Here is a 20223-nt window from a genome sequence, read left to right on the forward strand (position 1 = left end):
TTTGGCCGTTTGTTGGCATCATAAGCCCAGTCGAATCAGACCGAGGGGGCAATAATGACCAGCAAGTGAGCAAATGGAGTTGGCCTCGGAGGCTGTTCTCCTTATTGTTATGCAGACTTTCATTGCGTTATGGAGCTCGCTCTGGCGAATTGTTCGCTTCGACCTGCAGACCCACCACCGGCGGCAGTCGCATTGAAATGTCATATGATGGTAGTTAGTATACACTAGTATTTAGTGTGACGCATTGGAATGGCGACGATCAGTTGTGCGTTTCAGCGCACAGCGATGGTCGTAGTCATAACGATGTACGCAGGATAGTGCTCCCATCAAGGCCCCGTCGAGGCAAGTTGACCCTGTCCTTCACGAAGACACGAAGCCCTATTGGCAAGCGTGGGTATTTATTCGCGTGAAAAAGCCAGCTCAGCACGGGTCCGACCACACGTCCGCTTCAGCGCCGGCTGTCCCCTGTACACAGCCGGCGGCTGCCTGTGCCGCCGCCGTCCCCTCGTGCTGACGCGAGGAGGTGACCCGCTGGCGTCGGTGGGTGCAGTGGAGCGGACGCCGCGCGGCGCGCGCGGCAGGAAGTGGCCCTCGTGACCCCGCGCGCATTCTGCTCGGCCGGCCACCTGCAACAATGACGACGTGATGCCGTCACGGCCGTGGCCGCGGCGCCGTGCTGGTCTGCGTACGCCGCGACCTTGCCCGCGCTCATTCACTACCGCCGGCTCATAATGCCCGCCGGCTCATAATGCCCGTGCGTCGGAGTTCGTGCTGCCTCCGCTAGGGGCGCTCGCCGCGCCGGTTCGGCCAGGCAAGGTGGCGCCGCTGACGGCTGTTGGCTCCGGCGGTGGGTGGGGCTCTGTCGCCGGCAGCGTTGTCTCGCACGCGTTCGCCGTGCGTTGGGCCGGCGCGATCCTCTCAGCGGTCGATAGCATGACTGCCAGTTCAACGTCACGTCGATCGCCGTCCGGCGTTGGCGTTAGACATCGGCACCGTCGCTTGACCGTCCTGCGGTGTGGAGCTGAGAAGCTCCCGCGGCCCACCTCCGTTCTTTGTAGTCAGGCGCGGGCGATGAACTTCGCCTGTCATCCCCGCGTACTTCACGCGCGTGATCATATACGTCGCGACTGGAACGGAGGGCGCTGTGTGATATTGCTCCGGCCCGTCTGCTGTTCGTCCGCTCACTGTCCGCCATCCTGTCCGCTGCCTTGTCTGGTGTACTGTCTACTGCTTGACCAGCTGTCCTGTCTTCTATCCTATGCGCTCCTCTCTTCACTGCCCGGTTGAATGCCCCGTCTGCTGTCCTACCCGCCCTTCCGTTAACTGTCGTGCCAGCTGTCCTGTCTGGGCTACTGTCCGCCCTGGCCCCCGCCGGGCTCCGGACAGCCGGCCGGGGCGGCTGTACAGCTCGGCTCTGTCCAGGAGCTGACGGCAGCGCGGCAGAGGCTGCCGAACTGGGTGCCGGGGTGCGCGCGCGTCATCAGGTGCGCGAGCGGCAGGCTGGCCAGGCGCACGCCGAGCGTGGTGGCGCCCCCTGCCGCCGCCGCCGCCCGGTTCAGCCGGCAGAGCGCGGCCGCGCTGCAGGCGGTGTCGTCGGGCCGGTGCAGCAGCTCCAGCAGGCGGGGCAGGTACGCTGACGCCGGCGGGACCGCCGCCGGCTCAGCCTGCCGCCGCCGCCGCCGCCCGCCGCCCGCCGCTGCCTGTGCCAGCGCGAAGGCAAGGAGCGCGCCGAGCGCTGCGAACCCGGCCGCCGCGCCTGCCAGACCCTCGAAGCAGCTGCACTGCTGAGTAGCCGCCGCCGCCGCCGAAGGTGCGCGGCGCCCTCTCCGCCTGCTGCACCTCCTGGCGCGCGTGCCAGGCGCACACGGCCTCGACGGCGGCGGCGGCCCGGCGCGGCCCGGCCCGATCCACGGCGGAGCCGGGCAGCGAGCGGCCGCCGCCCTGTGCCTGCAGCAGCAGGAAGAGGCCGATGGCGGCCAGTGCCGCGCCGCCGGCCAGCAGCGCCAGCAGGTCGTACTGCGAGCAGTCGCAGGCGCTGTAGCTCTGGTGATGGTAGCCGGCGGCGGAGGCGAGGTCGGCGCCGTACTCAGCGCCGGAGAAGCGCGGGGAGGCGGACAGAAGGCCGGCAGAGGACATGGTGACGAAGCTGGGTCAGGAGCACCGGCCGATGCCGACGACAGCGACGACGCTGGCGTCACAGCTGGTCCAGCTGACCGTTGTGCCGGTGTTGACGCCGGTGGCGATGCTGACGATTCTGCAGGCAGTGAGCTCCGGAGTCTGGACGCGCAGACGCCGTGCGCCAGAAGCGTCACAGCCCACCCGGACGCAGCGTGGCCGGACCTCTGGTCGCTGTCCCCGCGAGCGCGAGTCCGCCGTGGTCGAGCCGCCGCTCTGTCCGTGTACGGCCACACCTCCAGCCGGTCTGAGTCGGTGATACGGCGGCGGCCCACGTCATCGCGTCCGGCCGTGACCGCCCCGTGCCGCCCGACAAGCGCTCGTGGCGCGGGCGGCGGCCGCGTGTCACGCGTGTCACGTGTCGGAGAGGCGCCGCCGGTCAGCCTGGCCGCCGGACGGCGCACGCACGAGCGCGCGTCGTGCCGGTGCCGGTCCCGGCGGCAGCGGTCGGCTCCGTGCGCCGCGGCTCCTCACGTGAGCGCCGTGGCTTACTGTCAGGCCACTGCCGTGACCCGCCTCTGTCACGATGTGAGGCCGGAGGGTCAGGTGGGGTCCTGGCGTAACGGTGAACTCGTCGAACGGATACCGAGGGATGTGTGTACCACACGAGACCCTCTTCTTCAGACTGCGTGTACCACGCTGCTAGGACGGAATCGGGAGTGTCCATGGCTTGAAGCATCAAGCGGTCGTTAGAGACGTCTGGTTAGCGGGAGTATGGTTGTGTTCCGACGCAAGGTGCGCATCACACGTGTGTCAGGATTTTCACTCTGACAGACATTGATTTATTTTGCCTGTCATTTGAAAAATGTCCCGCTGACTCAGCTGGTGGGGGTGCCTGCCTTCCGTTCCACCCACGCGAGGTGGGGTGGGTTCAAGCTGCTTTATTCGCTCGCTATTTGGCCTTGACTGTATGGCCTGCGGCGGCTGGCACGGCTGCGCTGAAGGCTGGATGACGTCAGAGGACGGATCGGGCCGGGCCGAGCGTCGCGACACGTTTGACTAGCCACCAAGCTCTGTCGTTGACCTGAAGATGCGCGATCAGATGGCAGGGGCTTAGGGCTTGCACTGAACGAGCTGCTTAACGTAACCTCAGATTCCAGACATCCATCCGTTCAAAAGGTTCGGTTTGCATCTGTGAGAAAACGAAGCAAAAAATGATTGAGCATCTAATAACTCCGTTCTTCTGCCGTGGCACTGTCGTTTGGCGCACGCACCCGCTAGATTTGCACACGCCGACGTATCTGAACCTGCTGTTCTCCAGCGCGCTACCTGAGGCCTGGGAGGCTAGGATGGCATGGGTTGCACGGCCTTGAGAGCGGTCAGGCGCTGGCGGCGTCACTGCCTGGTGAGGCCGGGAACACTCAACAGTGGCAGATTGTCGCCATTCTCAGGATAATTTCAAGGCATGCTCTGTAACTCATCCCGCCAGCTGGAGTCTGTTCCGGGACAGCGCAAATTGCTTCAGACATCGTGGCAGAAGGCCTGTCAGCAATGGGGAGCTGTCGCGGAAACGATGTGGTTAGCGTAGGGGAAAATCAGGCGATTGATCAATTTTAACGAATTAAACGTAGGCATCGTGCCCGTTGCCTTCCACGTTTGGCCGCTCATGGCTCTAGATATGCTGGAAAATCTGGTCCTGAAAAAACTGGAGTAGCGTAAGTAAACCTTCCCCCCCCCCCCGCTCCCCCCGAGGACAAAGAAGTGACGATTATCAAGTGGATGATCACTGGCCGTGAAAACTGACGCGTCAGCGATGTCGACGTGCTCCTCAGCCCTGATAAGATCGTTGAAGAAATGATAGCTAAGACAAAATGTCTTTAAATTTGTCCCCGTGTGACGTGACGGTACACGTGAGCGCTCTCGTTGTTTAGTAAGGTGGTGGAGAGCTCGTGTATCCGCGGCACTGGACTATGCTGGCCCGGTCTACGACAGTGCCTTGGCGTCCTCGAAAGAGGCTTTCGATGCTGTTCACCTTGGAGAAGTTGCCCAGCGTTCGATAACCTAGCTCCGTGGCGATAAATCATTCCGCAACTTGAATTAGGCCTTCGTTAAACTAAACAAGTAGCATTCCTGTGCCGGAGATTGTCAGCGCGGCAGAAGAGCGGGTCTTGCCTTACCACAGATCAGTGAAGATCTTTGGTGACGGTTCGAAAGGTCCCGCCGGCACTGGCTGTGCGTTCGCTTGCGGAGACGTGGAGCAAGGTTTCTGTTGACTAGGGCACCTAAAAGCATTCTTCACTGATGTTTTCGCGATGTTAACGGCTTGGCAGAATATCGAATGCCGCACGGAGCGTGACTGTCCGGGTTTTAGCTCACTCGCTCAGTACTATTTTGTCACGGGACCCAATATCAGCAAGTCGTGACTGTTGTGAGCACGCCCAGCCGGCCCGGCGGCACAGCATGCCGCCCCTGCCGTGTCGCGGCGCGGCCTCGGTCGCACGGTGGAATGCGGCCGGTGGGACCTACCGTCGCGGGCGCTGAACGCCGTCCCGTTGCGGACCGTACGGAGCGCGCGATAGGTGCGTGTATGCAAGCTGACTTATGAGTGGTAGTTCACCGGAACTAAATGTTGTGTCGTGCCTGCTTGAGATAGCAGGGGCAGGACGCCACTGGACTCGGTCCAATACAGGTAGCCGCGTCGCCGCACGTCTCTCTCTGACAGAGCTGAGCCGAACCGCTGGACGAAGACATCACAAAGACTTCTCATACCCGGTACAATCAGTTTAGGAAGAACTTTGTCGTTTACACAACCGAAACATTTAAAATGTTTTCAAATGGATCCTTAGCCAGGTCGGAGCTTTGGGCAATGAGGGAGCGGGCGCTGCAGCGGGAGCAGCAGCGTGTGGAGAGCGGCCCCCTCCCGTCAGTCTGCCGGCGGCGGCCCGAGGACAGCAGTTACGAGATATATTCATGATAAGTGGCAAAATGATTCCGATGTAAAAGGTCGCCCATTCAAGACAAAACGAAAAACGGTGTGAGATCGGGGAGGGGCCCGACCGCCGTTACCGGTCGGTGTGTGTATGGGGGGGGGGGGGGGGGCAAGGGGAAGCGGCCTTCCGCCGTAGCGTCACGGCTCGCTGGGGTCGTGAGCCGACTGACCGCCTTCACGCCGCCGTGACCGGCCGTGACCGCCCGTGACCGGGCGTGACCACTCGTGACCGCCCGTGACCGCCCGTGACCGCCCGTGACCGGCCGGGCAGAGGAGCTGCGCACGCTGCCGCCCTCTCCGGCAGACTTAGTGTGTGTGGTCGGCAGACAGCCGACGTCGGCCTTTGCGGCTTCCAGCAGTGTGGTGCGCCAGGCGAAAAGGACCTGCTGTGTGAAAACGTGCTGCATTACCGCCTGAAATAGTTTCGGACTTGGAGACCAGTGTTTGTTGGAGACAAAAGCAGTTTTTCGTTTCCGAGATGTTTGGCTTTCGTGAACAGAGCTACCTTAGTTGCGCGGAGCAGTCTACATCCGGCATTCCGAATAAAGGAATTGGTTTTGGAATGTGTAAATAAGGGGAATCCGCTTTTGGTTTCAAGTGCAACTTTGTCGAGAAATTTGATGGCATCATTGAATTGTGCTCGAATGGAATCTTTGTCTAGTGTGTTGCGGTATGTTGAAGCCAGCTTTTAACGGTAGCAAAGACGCGACCGAAAATTAATTATGATACGAAAATAAGCATTTAGTAGTATTGCGTTTGTCAATGTGAAAATAATTACAGCTTAAATTAGTCATACTTTGGTGAGTTGCTTGGTTTCTTTGGTAATGAGTAAGGCTAAATTAGGTTTCAAGTCGCCAGGATTTTGAGGGGAAGCGTGCCAAACCTGTATGATGCACGGACAGCTTTGCTTCAAGACCCCCACCGCACCGAGACCCTCGTAATGCTCCAATTTCTGCGTCACTCCGAACCCTTTATATTTAACAGTTATTTACGGCATACTTGCACCAAGTATGCCGGAAATGCCAAGCTTGCACCAAGTATGCCGTTAAGTTTGGTGTGGCCAAGTTGTGAAATAGGTTTGTGCCTTTAAGGACAGCAAATTTCATTCCACTGGTATGCTCCATAATCCATTGGTGTGGATTGAGTGACCGTGAGTACGCTGTATGATTATGTTCGACCGCATCTGGCGTCAGGTAGCAAATGTGATGTGTGACGGGATTTTTCGACAATCGCCGTCTCGTTCGCAGAAAAGCCTGGTCGGCCCTGTCATCCCGTCGCACGGCTTCTCCAGCTTCAAGTTCATTCCGGGCACGGACGACCGCTGGCTCGTGGCGCTGAAGTCGGAGGAGGACAGCGTCGCCAACCGGACAAACTCGTACATTACAGTTTTCTCCGTTGACGGAGAGGTGGCGCTACCGGAGACGCCGCTCGACGGACACATGAAGTTCGAGGGCATCGAATTTGTTTGACCCCGGAGTGCAGCGTCGTAAACTATTTAAATCGCTTGCTTCGGGTGTCACACACGCTAGGCGACACTCCAGTGCACCAGTGCACTTCCAGTGTGCGGTCGCTATTGGGTGTCTCGCTGTGCCAGTCCAAGGTGCAAGGCACGTCGCGGTGCGCCTCTCCCCGGGAGGCAGGCCGTGAACGCAGCGGCCTTTGGTATGCTTCAGTGTGATGCGTGCTTCGCGGGAGGCGAGCCACTCTGGTGCAGCTCCAGCGCGACGGTGCCTGGTGGACCGAGTGAGGGTAGCGGCAGGCGGAAGGGACCCGCCGCGTACCGCTGGGGGTTTTGTGACCAGGAGGGGGGGGGGGGGGGGGGGGCGAGGGCGGGGGCGGGGGCGGGGGAGTCGGCGGTGAGGTGTTCACAAGGCTCACTATGGCGGAATGATGTGGTGTCGCGTGCCCATGTGCTCTGGGCAACACGTCCGTCTGGGACGGCAGTGCGAGGTCAGTGTGTCACATCTGCTGCGTGGCATCGCTGTGCTCACCCCATGCACCAAGCTGGAGTAAGTGGTGGAGCTGCATTTATACTTATCATTCTAAGCACTTGTCTCAAGATATGCGGCTGTGAAAATTATTTTGGTTCTAACAGCTAAGCATTTGTTCGGGTAACAACTAGCACGTAATTGTCTGCTCATTTGAGTAATTTCCTATATTATGCTAGGCAAGTAGACCAAGCATGATCAACTCGCTACATGCAATTCAAACTTTATCCATTTATTTTACATGCGCATCTACTATGGTCAGTTCGCATACATCGCCTGCTCTTGTTGGCTGTTTGCATCGCCCGCGGGCTGTGGATTTGCCAGTTCATATCGTCGCGTGCCCCTGATAGCTCTTGCGGCCTGCACTCAAATGGTGATGTCACTCGAGTTTATCGCGCTCTGTGATTGGCCGCATAGGCTCGCGATCAGCCGTTGATTGGTGGAGCGGCAGTGCGCTGGCGTCATGTCCGCTTTGAACTGGTCTGGACCACAATGTGTATATGTGTGTATTTCATCAGATTTGTGTGAGTGCGGTTTCGCGGAAATTTTCGTCAGAGGGATTGAGACGCGTGAAAGATTGGTAAAAGAATATGTGGAACGATGCAAACATGACAACCCTGCTCAAACCTGACGCGTACGCGCGCACGCACGCACGCACGCACGCACGCACGCACGCACGCACGCTACGCACGCACGCACGCACGTCTCTGCCTGACCTATGTATTGTCTGGCCTTCACGGCCAGACCACAAGTGAGCCGGCATTCGTTGACAGTGACAGTGTTATGTTGCTAGGAAAAAGAGAACATTTTAAGTACACAGGCGGTCAGTTTTCACACCTGTGGTTACACAATGGTGTAGGCTGACGTTACACCATTCAGAGGAAACTCGGCTCATCGTGAGGTCTATTTATAAATAGCCGCTGCCGTCCGAAATGCGTGCTGGTTGCAGCCGCTGGCAGTGAGTTTTCTCAGGGTTTAGTCAGAGGAGTGTTTCCACAAGCGCCGTAGGCGACATGTGAAACTCCTGAGCAGTGCGTAGCCATCGAAGAGTGTAACACTAATGATACACCTGAAGGACCTCTGGCTGGTTGGATGCGAGCGACCGGCGTATGTTGAGGTCTGGCTCTGTCGCTAATAAGAAATCGACGTGGAGGTTGGTTCTGAAGTGGCACTGATCTGCACAGGCCGCCGGCCGCAGTGTAAACTGTGCGGGAAGTGTAAACTGTGGCGGCAGTGTAAACTGTGCGGGAAGTGTAAACTGTGGCGGCGGTGAAAACTGTGCGGGAAGTGTAAACTGTGGCGGCAGTGTAAACTGTGCGGGAAGGGCAGCTGCACCGGCCTGGGCTAACAACCGTGCATGATACACATGGATAACAGAGGGCGGGACGGACAGCAAGCGATGTGCATGCGGGGCTCATGGCCCCCACCAGCTGGGCTCATCACTCCAACCAGCGAGATGGTCGGCGCCGGATAATGATAATAGATCACAGTCAGTTATAACCACGAGCGAAGTCCTGATGCTTCGGTGTTACGAATACACCTATTCAGATTTATTTTTTATTAAGATATAAATGAAACGGCAACGTTGGTAAAATATGAGTATTTCAGTTGCATCACCGTACTCGCATTGTGGAAACACAGGGCAATAACCTGCGAAGTGGAGGGAATGTAAAATATCCGACACAGAGCGCTGCAAAGACCCAGCCATTGTAAGCCTCATCATTAGCTACACGGAAATCCACCGTCACTCATCAGCGACGAGGAGGACCCGTTAACACACACCGTCACGCGTTAATCGAGACCGCTGCTTCCCGTTGGTTACGCCGCGAGCGAGTGTAGAAACAAACATGTACAGGATGAAGACAGCACACAGATCACCGCATCGACTGGGGCGGGCAGTGGCAGCAACCCTTCCAGAGACGTGCAGAGTACTGGCCAACGTTTCGAACCCGAAGGCACAATTCAGGCTACCACAAGAGAACTTCCTGAGGAGTCCAATGGAATGCTTAGATCTCGGCGCCTTCTGGAGCTACTAGGACGGAGGCGTGTTGTACATGGGCGTCGCGCGCCTAGACTTCTGCAGCCACACACTCGCGGTACAGCGAGTTCATCTCACTGCTGGCGGCTAATGTAAGGCATCACGTTGAAAAAGCGTCGCATGGCTGGGTCCGATTGCGATCTCTGCTATGGGATCGTTACTTATCACCTCGGGACGCAAATGGAGGCTTAGATTTGCTGGGCTCAGTCAAATCCTCTCACATACGAATTCAGACTCCTTCCAGTCAGTCTCATGCACGGGCATTGCATATAAATATGCAGGAATGTAAAAACAGCCAATCACAATGGACCTGGCCATCAACGCGAAACAAGTTCAAGTGTTCCAGGTACTTCCGCACGGGGCAACAAAGTCATCAAATACCCCCGACTCTCTGTCTTGCCGCAGCTGCTGACTGGTGTCCTGGGAGTGCCACGCGGCTGCCGCCTCCCGGCCGACGGCGGAGGGGGGGGGGGGGGAGCTTCGCTGACCCAGCGCTGTTTCCGGCACGCCGGGGCTGCACGGAGTCCCCCCCCCCCGCGCGGTGCAAGCCCCCAGACGGCACGGATCAGGAGCCGGTGGCACCAGCGCCGCCGCCGGCTCTAGAAGTAGCTGAAGAGTGCCGACTGCGCCTCGTACAGCATGCCCTGCGGCAGCACGGGAGAGTCGTGCAGCAGGTCGGCCGACACTGGCGCCATCTCTGGCAGCGGCAGCACACCGCCGCCGCCGAGCGCAGCCGTCGCGGCGCTGGGGTCGACGAACGCGGCGCCCGCCGGGGGCCGGTCCGCCTGTGGCCCCTTCCAGACGTCGTCCCAGCCGGCGGCGCAGACGGGCTGGCACTGGCCCGGTGCCGGCTGCACAGCGGGCTCCGCCGGGGCCACCGGCGCCGGCGCGGCCGCGGGGCTCTTCTGCGCCACCGCCGCCGCCGCGTAGCTGAGGTTGGCGGCGCCGAGCCGGCGGGTCTCAGCCGTGTGCTTGTTGAGGTAGTGGCGCTTCAGCTTCTGCTTGTCCTTGTACGGCGTGGCGCAGAACTGACAGCGGAACGGCGCCTCGCCCGTGTGCACGCGCAGGTGGCGCAGCCACACAGAGCGCGTGATGAACTGGCGGCCGCACACCTGTCAGAAAAGGGTGCAACGAGCCGTTAGTGACCCGCACGAGCAACTGCTTCGTTTGCTCGCTACTGCTGGACTGCATATTGCAGTCAGTTGTTACGGCAACTCGCTCTGGCATGTGGTAGAGTCAGCCAAATGGCCTTGCACAGTGTATGCCTGCCTGAGCGATACAGACGACCTGTTTGGTAAAAAAGAAAGCAAGGGTTGGCACATGGTCGTCACCGTACGCACGTAGCCCCATCAGCTTCAGACAAACCCTAGCAACACCACCAGTTATCTACTAGTCACACTGCTAGCATCCTAATTCCTTCATCTCGAGATACAGGGGCACCATCAAAGTGGCCCACGAGCCGGCGGGCTTCTAGAGATGGCGCCACCAGTCGATGAGGGCAGGGACTGGATGACGGGATAGCGGCCCACCATTGGCCCATGCTTACATGAGACGCCACAGGCGTGACGTCACATATCAACATCACTGCGAGAGAAGCGCCCCGCCTTCGTGGCGTCGCCGCCGCGGCCGGACCCGCCCCGCCGGCGCCCGCGTACCGCCCAGCTCCGCACCCCAGACGCGGCGCGCGGCCGGCCAGCTCACCTCGCACTGGAAGGGCCGCTCGCCGCTGTGCTGGCGGCGCGTGTGGAAGCGCAGCGCCGTGCTCGAGGCGTACGTCACGCCGCACTCCTCGCACATGTACGCGCGCGCCGCCTGGTGGCTGCGCACGTGCCGGCGCAGGCTGCGCGGGCACGCGAACGCCTTGTCGCAGTGCGGGCAGGCGGCGGGCGGCAGCGCCGGGTGCGCCGCCCTCTGGTGGCGCAGCGCGCCGGCCCGGCTGAAGAAGCCGGCCCCGCACGTGGGGCACAGGTAGGGGCGGGTGTCCGTGTGCCGGTGCCGGTGGCGCGCCAGCTCGTGGGGGAAGAAGAAGCTCTGCGCGCACAGCTCACAGCGGTGGCGGCGGTCGCCGGCGTGGCGGCGGCGGTGCGTGGCCAGGTCGCTCGACTTGGCGAAGGCGCGCGAGCACAGCGGGCAGGTGAACGGCCGCTCGCCTGAGTGCTGCCGCTGGTGGACGCGCAGGTAGCCGGCGCTCACCGTCTTGCCGCAGACGGGGCAGGGCAGGCGGCGCGGCCGCGGCGAGGTCGCGGCCTCAGCGGCCCGCACCGGTTCCGGCTCCGGTTCCGGTTCTGGCTCTGGCTCTGGCTCTGACTCCAGCTCCGGCTCATGCTCCGGCTCATGCTCATGCTCATCCTCCGGCTCCAATTCCGCCTCCGGCCGCGGTTCATGCTCCGGCTCCAGCTCCGGCTCTGGCTCCGGGTCATGCTCCAGCTCTGCCTCCTGCTTGGACGTCAGCAGCAGCGGCGGCGGCGGCGGCTCGGAGCCCGAAGGAGGGGTGCCGGCGGCGGGCTCCGCCGGCTGGTCGCCGAGGCGCTGGCTGGACGCCGCGACGGCCGCTGGCTCCTGGGCGAGGAGCGACGCCGGCCTGCGCACAGACAGGGCACCCTTACTGCATGGGAAAAAGATCAGGGCATTGCAAAACCCAGAAGGCACCGGGCAGCAGCGAGGAAGACACAGTTCAGATGGGCTGGTGAAAAACGAAAGCCAGTGTGTTTCTACACGACACAAACATAAAACATGCTTGAGTTGTTTAAATGTTTAAAAACCTCAGATGGCAGTCAACAACCATCCACTAGCATTACGCCTATCACCACCATGCAGCGCCCAGCATTGTCTGACCTGTAAACCCTAAGCACGGCTCTCTTGAGCTGTTCGAGCCGCGCCTGCAGCACCGACGCCTCGGTCAGCAGCTGGCCGCAGGGCCGACAGAGGAGGCCGACCGGCGCACAGGCCGACGGCGCCGGCTCCAGCAGTGAGGTCAGCACATGCAGCAGCGCACTCTGAGTGAGGCAGAGACCGCATAAGCACAGTCAGAAGAGGGTAGGGGGTGGGGGGCATGGCTCAGAAGCACATCCTGGACAGGGTAGACAGCTGATGGGGAGTCACCAGTGGGGGAGGGGGGGGGGGGCATCTTGCAACAGGACCCAACAGAAAAACACTGCAACAGACAGACATGGTAAACATGGCTCTGGCAGGAAACACTTGGTGGGAGAAGGGCACAGTGATACCTGCTATGCATGAGAATAATACCAAAATTGTTTTGAATCAACTTGGTATCTTTGGTGCCTAGAAAATATAAGTTGAGTTTGCACCAGACAAAATCTTTCCTCAAATCCACCCATGCCTGTATGTGGTTTCACAATCAATGCAATGTAATTAATTAACTTACATTTTCTGCAGCCCCAGGGCTGTTTACTGCTGTTCCACAGACAGCACACGGTTCTGGGGAATTCATATGTGCACTGGTGCTGCTTTCCTGTGAAATCATGAGAATGTCAGTCAGAGAATCATTGTACTGTATCACAGAAAATAAAATGATTATCATACTATCATGATCACAGTATTGGTCAGCTCCTCCAGGAGACATTTTTGCTTGCACCATCAGAAAAAAGTTGTCGTTCAGAGCCATTGCCAAAATTTCACATGCTGAGGCCTGTCAGCAAGTAGCCTGGCTGACTTGCAAGGACCTGGGTTGGGACGTGTTCTAGAAAATCAGCTTGAATTCCCTCTGGTGTGTCAAACCAAGTCCACAGACATGGTTTGGTAGAATCTGGTCCATTGCCTTTGAAACCATTCATGCCATGACATTGAAGAGGTACTGTAAGTCCACAGTATACTGCACCATATGAAGATAGCTACATCACATGACGACACACATCGCATACAACACATTATATAGACAACTACATCATACACTGACAAAGATCACATACAAATTGCACCACACACTGGCAGCCACAGATCATTGGGTGTGACATGTGACATCACAAAAACATGAAGACTTAAACAGATCAGAACTAGAAAGATCAAACTTTGTGAACATGGACCCAGCATGACTATCTTGAGAACCAAAGCTTTATTACATCAAATTAGAGCTTGTCAAGCTGCACCAGTATAAATTAGGGTTACCTAAAATACATGAAACCAAAACATTTACACGTAGCAACATACCTTTAATCATGCACTCATCTAACATATTTGACACAGCTGACCTTGGATGACCTGACTTATCAGCACTCTCTGTAATCAGTAATTGTTTACAATGGTACCTGATGCTGCAACATTTAGGTGTTCATCTTCTGACATTTTTCAGAGATCAGGTACCATACATAACCACAAGCAGGAATATTTTGGGAACATCTTGTCATCTTACCTTCAAGATGTATTATGATGACGGCGGCACTCCCCGCCCGCCGTCGGTCCGCAGCCTCCGCGGCGAGTCAACCAGCGATTGCCTTTTCAAGGTGGAGTTTTTGCGTCCTGTTCGTCGATTGGTTGACATAGTGGCTAAATATGACGTCCCAGTATAAATTTGATCGGAAATGGTGCAGTGTGCCCGAGCAAGCCAACAGATGGTCCCCGACAGGAGCGTAGGGCTCTCCATTCAAATAAAAGGACTCAAAATCCAGTGTGGGGGGCTCCCGAAATATCGTGTGCTCAACATACAGATGGGGCCCGACAAAAGCTAAGGACTCTCCATTCAAATAATAAATCCCCACGACGCTGTGTGGAGGGACCCCAAATAGCTAGACGCATTCGAGCAGGTTGACAGAAAGGACCCCTGACAAGAGTGTGGGACTCTCCATTCCCAGTGAAAGTACCCAAGACCTAATTTAACGGGCCCCGAACAACAGAGGATGCCCAAATGGGTTAACAGATGGGCCCCGGCAGGAGCAGTAGGGCCTTAGGCAACTGGAAGTGAATTGGAAGGGCCCCAAATCACTGAAGAGGGCCATGAGCATATCGTGTGTCGTTAGGTTTATCTAGACCAACGTGAAGGGCCCCTGAGCAACCGAGAATACCCCGGCAGGTTAACACAAGGGGCCCCGACTAGAGCGTATGTAGGGTCTTTCGGGCGTATGGAAAGAATCTGTGGAAGGCCACTGATTGACGAGAGTGCCCCGGCACGCTAGCAGGGGTCCCCAGCATTGGCGCAAGGCCCTTCAAGCGTAAAGAAATCAAGGACAGCGTAGGAGGCTCCTTAAGGATTGGACTCACCCTGCAAGTGGACACAATAAGGCCCCCGGAAACAGCGCAAGGCCTTTTTGACAGCGTGATGGGCCTTAAACTTCCCAAACATCACCCTCTCAGCCACTGAAGAATAACTTGTGTCTTCTTGTGGGCCCCTCACTTTTGCTCGCGGCTGTTCTTGGTCGCCTGGAAGCCCAAAGACATCCAATTTTGTTGCGTTTTGCGTAGAAGCTGCGTCTGTTCGGCCGGCTATGGCTCCCCCGTGCCCAGGGGAGGGGGGGGGGGGAGCATGGCCCTTGCCCCTCCTTTTGAATGTGCCCCTGACGTGCTACCTTATGGAATTATCACACGCGCTATTATCCATGTAAACAACTATCGACAATCAAAGATTCAGAATAAGCGTCTTTTGATAAATACTGGTGACTTCCTGATGCCGCAAATGGCCTGGCATCCCTAAAAAGAGACTTCCCATGCCAGACAAGGGCTTTCTAATGCATAGAGAAACCTTTTGGTTCAGAACAGGATCCTTCCGCTTCACAAAAGGAGTCACCAAACACAGCAAAGGATCTCATTATCCTAATGCTGGGGATTCTGAACCGAAAATATGCGGTTATCTGATACATGGACCCATAACCAGGCGGGTACACTGGGTGCCCGTGCATCCCCTGGGGTGTGGGGTCACGCGACCTTATTCTGTGCGGTCTCTGTACGTACGGCATTACACAGGGGCTTCACGAGGATTGGATGTCACCCTTCCCCGTGTTGACGTCTGTAACGATCGTAACGGAAAAATGCGGAAGTCAACGCTTGACTCACGCTTAGCTTGTGACTAATTGCAAACCCTGTATCATTTGTCGCACTTGGATGTTGAGGGATCGCCTGAGTGTTTTTGTGCTGACAGAGGTTTTCATTCCAACACAAAATATTTTCAAATTTCCCTGGGGATCAGGCGATATTGGTGCAGTTGTATCGCAAGTAGCAGCGATAAAATGTTCCGCGCTTTGCACACATGTTAGGATAATGATCGACATTTACATCAACTTACGATGTCTGGGGATGTTCGGTAATGCTGTACAACGAAAGTCATGGGAACGAAGCCGGCTTCAGTTTCGGCTATGCCAAGCCGCAATTTTCACTGAAAGGCTTCGGGTTTGGTTTCTACTTGCACCTTGCTTTACGACTAGCTTTGGCTTAGTGTCATTTTTAACACCCGGCTTCCACTTCAGCTTCGAACAATGTTTGAATGATGGGCATGGCTTAAAACCCAACCTCCCCTGCCTGCGCCCCAGCTAACGTCGGGCCCCGCACGATTTTAACCTGCTGACTTCAGCTTCGTTATGTTCAATTTTTCACTGCAAGTGCGACTTTACCTCACACAATAAACATACGTACTCGTGCCGCCAATCCAATGCTCTTACCATACAACTTTCCAGGGCCGTAACACATGATGTCCGGACAAAAAAGGCGTTTTCCGCAGTTTTTCGAACGCCTTTTTGTCGACCCCTATATGGCGACTTCTATGTTAGTAAAATGCAAAAAGTCGACGTGCCAAAAAGTAGAATCGGCTAAACGGCGAACTGTAAGATGGAGACATTGAAGAATGACGCCAGGCCAAAATGACGAACTGCGTAATGGCGAATTGCAAAGTGGAGATACACCAAAAACATTGATGTGCTTAAATGGCGAGCGGCCAAATGATGAATTGCGAAATGACGACGTGTAAAAAGCCTGGGTGTCAAAGTGGAGAACGGCTAAATAGCGAACTGCTCAATAGTCATGCTTAGATAAGCAATGATGCCAAAATGGCAGGATGCTAAACGCCGACATGAAAACGACTAGCTCAAGTGAAGGGCGCAAGCACTGCGCGTTTCATGTCAACATGGAATACAGAGGTCCTATGACCGCTGCATCCAGTATCACTCTCCTTACCGACGACAAAAGGCGCCCATTCCTTTCGTGCTGCAGGGACGTAATAAAAAGATAGATAAAAAAGATAGATACAAAAGATAGATAAAAAGATACTTGAAAATGGCAGGCGTAAAATGGATTAATGGCAATATGACCTCGCTCCGGCTAGCCGTTTTTCACAACGTAGACTGAAGGGGGGGGGGGGGTCGATCCGAACCCCCTTGCTGTTTTCACACTAAGAGAGATGGAGCTAAACAGAAACATACGTGGACTGGTATCAGCGATATCTTACGGTTGTTTATCAGTCGCATAATACTAGGTGATACTAGGTGGAAAATTGGCTCCATTTATTGTTCAAACATCACATTTTTCCGAAAATGAAACTTTTAGCCTTGTATGCTCAAATGCACGGATCTATGCCTCTTAGCGACTCTGCACCTTAAAACATTTATTTCTAGTTCACTTTTGACTACCATGGTGTATCACTTTGTGTGTTTTGAACATGCAGCTATGCTGTAGTGCTCTGTTAACGTAACAATGTCGGTCCGCCGCGCGTGTTCCGCGGCACCGTCAGTTGCCGCCCACCGCCCGCGCCGGCCGTAGATCGCCGTGCAGTGTTCCTCAAAAACCGCTGCTGCTCCAAAAGCAGAAAAGCTAGTGACAAGTTTTAAGCTTCAAAACACGTGTAATAAACGCTTTCTGGGTTACTGAAGATTTAGGCGCGATTACACGACATACCGGATAGCTATCTCCCCCCCAAAAACCTTAGGAAGTCGCACCAATCCCTCCCCGTATCAGGCGGAGGGTTAATACGCGTGGAAAAATTCGCGCGTTTCGTAGCACTTAAGTCACAGTAGTTAAAACGTGAACTGTTACAAGTCTGGCGATTTCGTCGGTGCGAGAAACCGCGTTCAAGAAATTTCAATTTGCTGTACAGCTGTGAGTTTTTGCCTGTACCCCGCACAGTGCATATAAGCGTGCAGAGTTGTGGCTGCGCATTTGGCAGCCTAATGCAGCTGAAACACGAGCATGTATGGCCGTACACCAGATTTTTGGTACTGCCACACATATCCGTTCATGTGTTAAGGTGCTTATGGGCTATTGAGCCCAGCACATTAATGTGTCAGTTGCCTCGCGTACCGTACGCTACGCGTAGGGTACGCCAATCAATCAGTCGTCAATCGGCCAATCGCCAATCAATCAGCGGCCAATCGCGCACGGTACGCTAATCAATCAGTGGCCAATCGGCTGGCAAAAATGGCGGTCAGTGACTCGCCAGTTATCTCGCATATCGTATGATACAAACAGAGCAATTTAAGCAGGGGTCGCCAAGTTTGAGACGCAGTAAAATGCAATGAACGTATCTCGAGACCGCTAGGAAAATATTGTGAAGACCAGATTTTTGGGCTTGCCGAATGCCACTGAACGTCTTAAAAATTCGCCGCTACTAAAAACATACATTTTAGGCGCTCCACCCGTGTGAAAACACGCTCCGTAGATGCCCCAAAGGCTGACGAAAATTTAGGTGCGATTGCACGGCATACCGGGAAGATACCCTGAAGAAACCGTCGGGGACACATCGCCCTTGCCCCTCTATCAGGGCGGGGGCTAGGCTGGGGTTTTAGGGTAACTGCCACCACACCAAATCGCATGGTATATTAGCAAAGCATCAGCAAGCTGCATACATATGATCCCTTGCTGACTTGGTTCCAGAATGCTAATATTGGCGAGTGGCACAAATTTTGCTGGCTTTTTTGTGTTAAAGAGCCTCCGTCGGACTGCGAGAGCATTACCAACCCAAAGCGTCAGAGGGGAACGAAAAAGAGACGTGTGACAGGGCTGAGAGTCGCATTCCACTTCTCATGCAGTCTCACACGGCGTTCGCGACAGGGCTGAGAGTCGCATTCCACTTCTCATGCAGTCTCACACGGCGTTCGTGACAGGGCTGAGAGTCGCATTCCACTTCTCATGCAGTCTCACACGGCGTTCGTGACAGGGCTGAGAGTCGCATTCCACTTCTCATGCAGTCTCACACGGCGTTCGTGGCAGGGCTGAGAGTCGCATTCCACTTCTCATGCAGTCTCACACGGCGTTCGTGGCAGGGCTGAGAGTGCATTCCACTTCTCATGCAGTCTCACACGGCGTTCGTGGCAGGGCTGAGAGTCGCATTCCACTTCTCATGCAGTCTCACACGGCGTTCGTGGCAGGGCTGAGAGTCGCATTCCACTTCTCATGCAGTCTCACACGGCGTTCGTGGCAGGGCTGAGAGTTGCATTCCACGTCTCATGCAGTCTCACACGGCGTTCGTGGCAGGGCTGAGAGTTGCATTCCAGGTCTCATGCAGTCTCACACGGCGTTCGTGGTAGGCGAGGCAACCATCGGTGCGACCGGCCCCCGAAATACCCTCACACTAATAGCTGAGCGAGTGTCGACGCCTCGGGCAGGTTGGGGCCATAACCCGGGGCCCGTCTTAGTATGCATCGGTTCTGGCGTGGGATTTTTGTGTGATATGAAGAGGGGGGAGGGTGGGGGGGGGGGGAAGGGCTTCCGTCTCAAGAGGGGGGATATCAAGGCGGGGGGAGGGGCTTCCGTCTCACAGAAGTCAGTCCAAGTGGTCACAGCTCAGTAATGCTATAGTACGGCTATGACATATAAGCTACCCAAGTGCTACACAAGTTGTTAGGTGCATTGACAAGGAACATTAGTCATAAAGATCGGGCAGAAATATTAGCCTTATTCCTAGTAGAGTAACCAGAAGAAAGGAGAGATATATATCGATACTCCGGCCACATGGCACCCACAAGTTGTACTTCAATTCGCCGCGAGATGACAGTGGCGGTGCAGGAGTTGTTCGCTGAGACAAATATCGTCACTTGCTTGTGTTTTGGCTTTTCTCGTGGAGTTTTTTCACCTTTATCGATGAGTTTAAAGGGAGTGTCCCGCCTTTGAGGCATATTTAAAAAACGTGCTCTAGCAAAACTTTACAACCAGCTAAGTCAAAAAATAGCACAGGTCTGTGCCAGTGCAGGATCGTCTAGGAATACTACGGATATCAAGTTCGATTATTTTCCACGAGCTCGTTCAAGGCTCTCGTCGACCCACTCGGCGGCTATGCACCCGTCTGGCAGAACCTCAACAAGTGGTTTACTCCCTTGGCGGCTCTCAATCAAGGAGTCCTTTTTCGCATCGTTGTTCGCGCCGCCTTTGTGTTTGCACTAGCTCCAAACACACCTTTTCGCTTAATTTTTGTTGTTTTCTTCTCGCCCTCCCAGTATGGGGAAGCAAAGCAGGCGCAAGAAGGACGACACTGACACGGACTCGAACTCGGCCTCTGACATTGATAATTCCCTGGATATAGACAGCGGAAGTGCCGCTAGCCACGCTTTGGCTGCTACTTCGCCTGATGACCTTCGCGCGCCCTAGGCCCACTCCATAGGTCCATGCACTTCCGCCGCGGTGTCTGAACAGGACCCGTCTCCACCCAACGCCCCTGGTTCCGACCCTCGCTTATCGTCGACCACCCCGGTGCCTGCTCGCTCTGATGCTGACCCTCGCTCGACAGTGACCAGTGGTCGCCTGCTCTCTGAACCAATTCTGGATCCTCTCGGCTCTTACGTTGTTGTTCAGCCTTGTGATGACAACGTGTCATTCCGGAAGATCAACGTTTTCTGGCCATCAAAATAAATCAAGGCTATCTGCGGTCCATGCGGCTCAAAATTGAAGCACCGGCAAACGGATCACTCATCATTAAGACAACCATTCGCGCTCAAACCAATGCCCTGCTCAAAACAACTGAATTTTGTGACAAACAAGTAAAAGTGTCCGTGCACCATGCCAGAAACACCAGTAAAGGCACCATCTTCGCGCCTGAGCTCCGTTTCATGACGGAGGACGAGATCCTGGCAGAGCTCAGAGACGATAAAATTTGCCATGTCCGACGGCTGACGACTTTCAGAGACGGTCAGCTTCGCGACATCAGCCTGTTCGTTATCACCTTT

The 20223-nt window shown here is 56.0% G+C and overlaps 2 protein-coding genes and 1 long non-coding RNA gene across 3 annotated transcripts in view; 1 reads left to right on the plus strand and 2 right to left on the minus strand.

The window, feature by feature from the left end:
• Window positions 1-6898, plus strand: part of LOC119113731 (soluble calcium-activated nucleotidase 1) — a 41063-nt gene extending 34165 nt beyond the window's left edge. Inside the window, exon 9 of the mRNA XM_037237979.1 lies at window positions 6352-6898. Within this exon, the coding sequence (XP_037093874.1) occupies window positions 6352-6573 (222 nt within the window). The 3' untranslated portion in view covers window positions 6574-6898. The remainder of the gene's footprint in view (window positions 1-6351) is intronic.
• A 2831-nt stretch (window positions 6899-9729) lies between these two features.
• LOC119114125 (zinc finger protein 771) lies at window positions 9730-11943 on the minus strand. Its single transcript, XM_037238339.1, has 5 exons — window positions 11929-11943; window positions 11063-11287; window positions 10832-10990; window positions 10045-10242; window positions 9730-9774 (listed from the first exon to the last, which is right to left on the minus strand). The coding sequence occupies exons 1-5, from the start codon at window positions 11941-11943 to the stop codon at window positions 9730-9732; spliced, it is 642 nt and encodes a 213-aa protein (XP_037094234.1).
• Window positions 11944-11973: 30 nt separating this feature from the next.
• Window positions 11974-13566, minus strand: LOC119113350 (uncharacterized). The gene is made up of 3 exons (XR_005095897.1): window positions 13500-13566; window positions 12516-12602; window positions 11974-12126 (listed from the first exon to the last, which is right to left on the minus strand). It is a non-coding gene; the product is annotated as an uncharacterized LOC119113350 (long non-coding RNA).
• Between the last annotated feature and the right edge of the window lie 6657 nt (window positions 13567-20223).

This window comes from Pollicipes pollicipes, unplaced genomic scaffold, assembly GCF_011947565.3.
Source record: "Pollicipes pollicipes isolate AB1234 unplaced genomic scaffold, Ppol_2.1 Scaffold_7262;HRSCAF=8765_pilon_pilon_pilon, whole genome shotgun sequence".
Taxonomy (NCBI): Eukaryota; Metazoa; Arthropoda; class Thecostraca; order Pollicipedomorpha; family Pollicipedidae; genus Pollicipes; species Pollicipes pollicipes.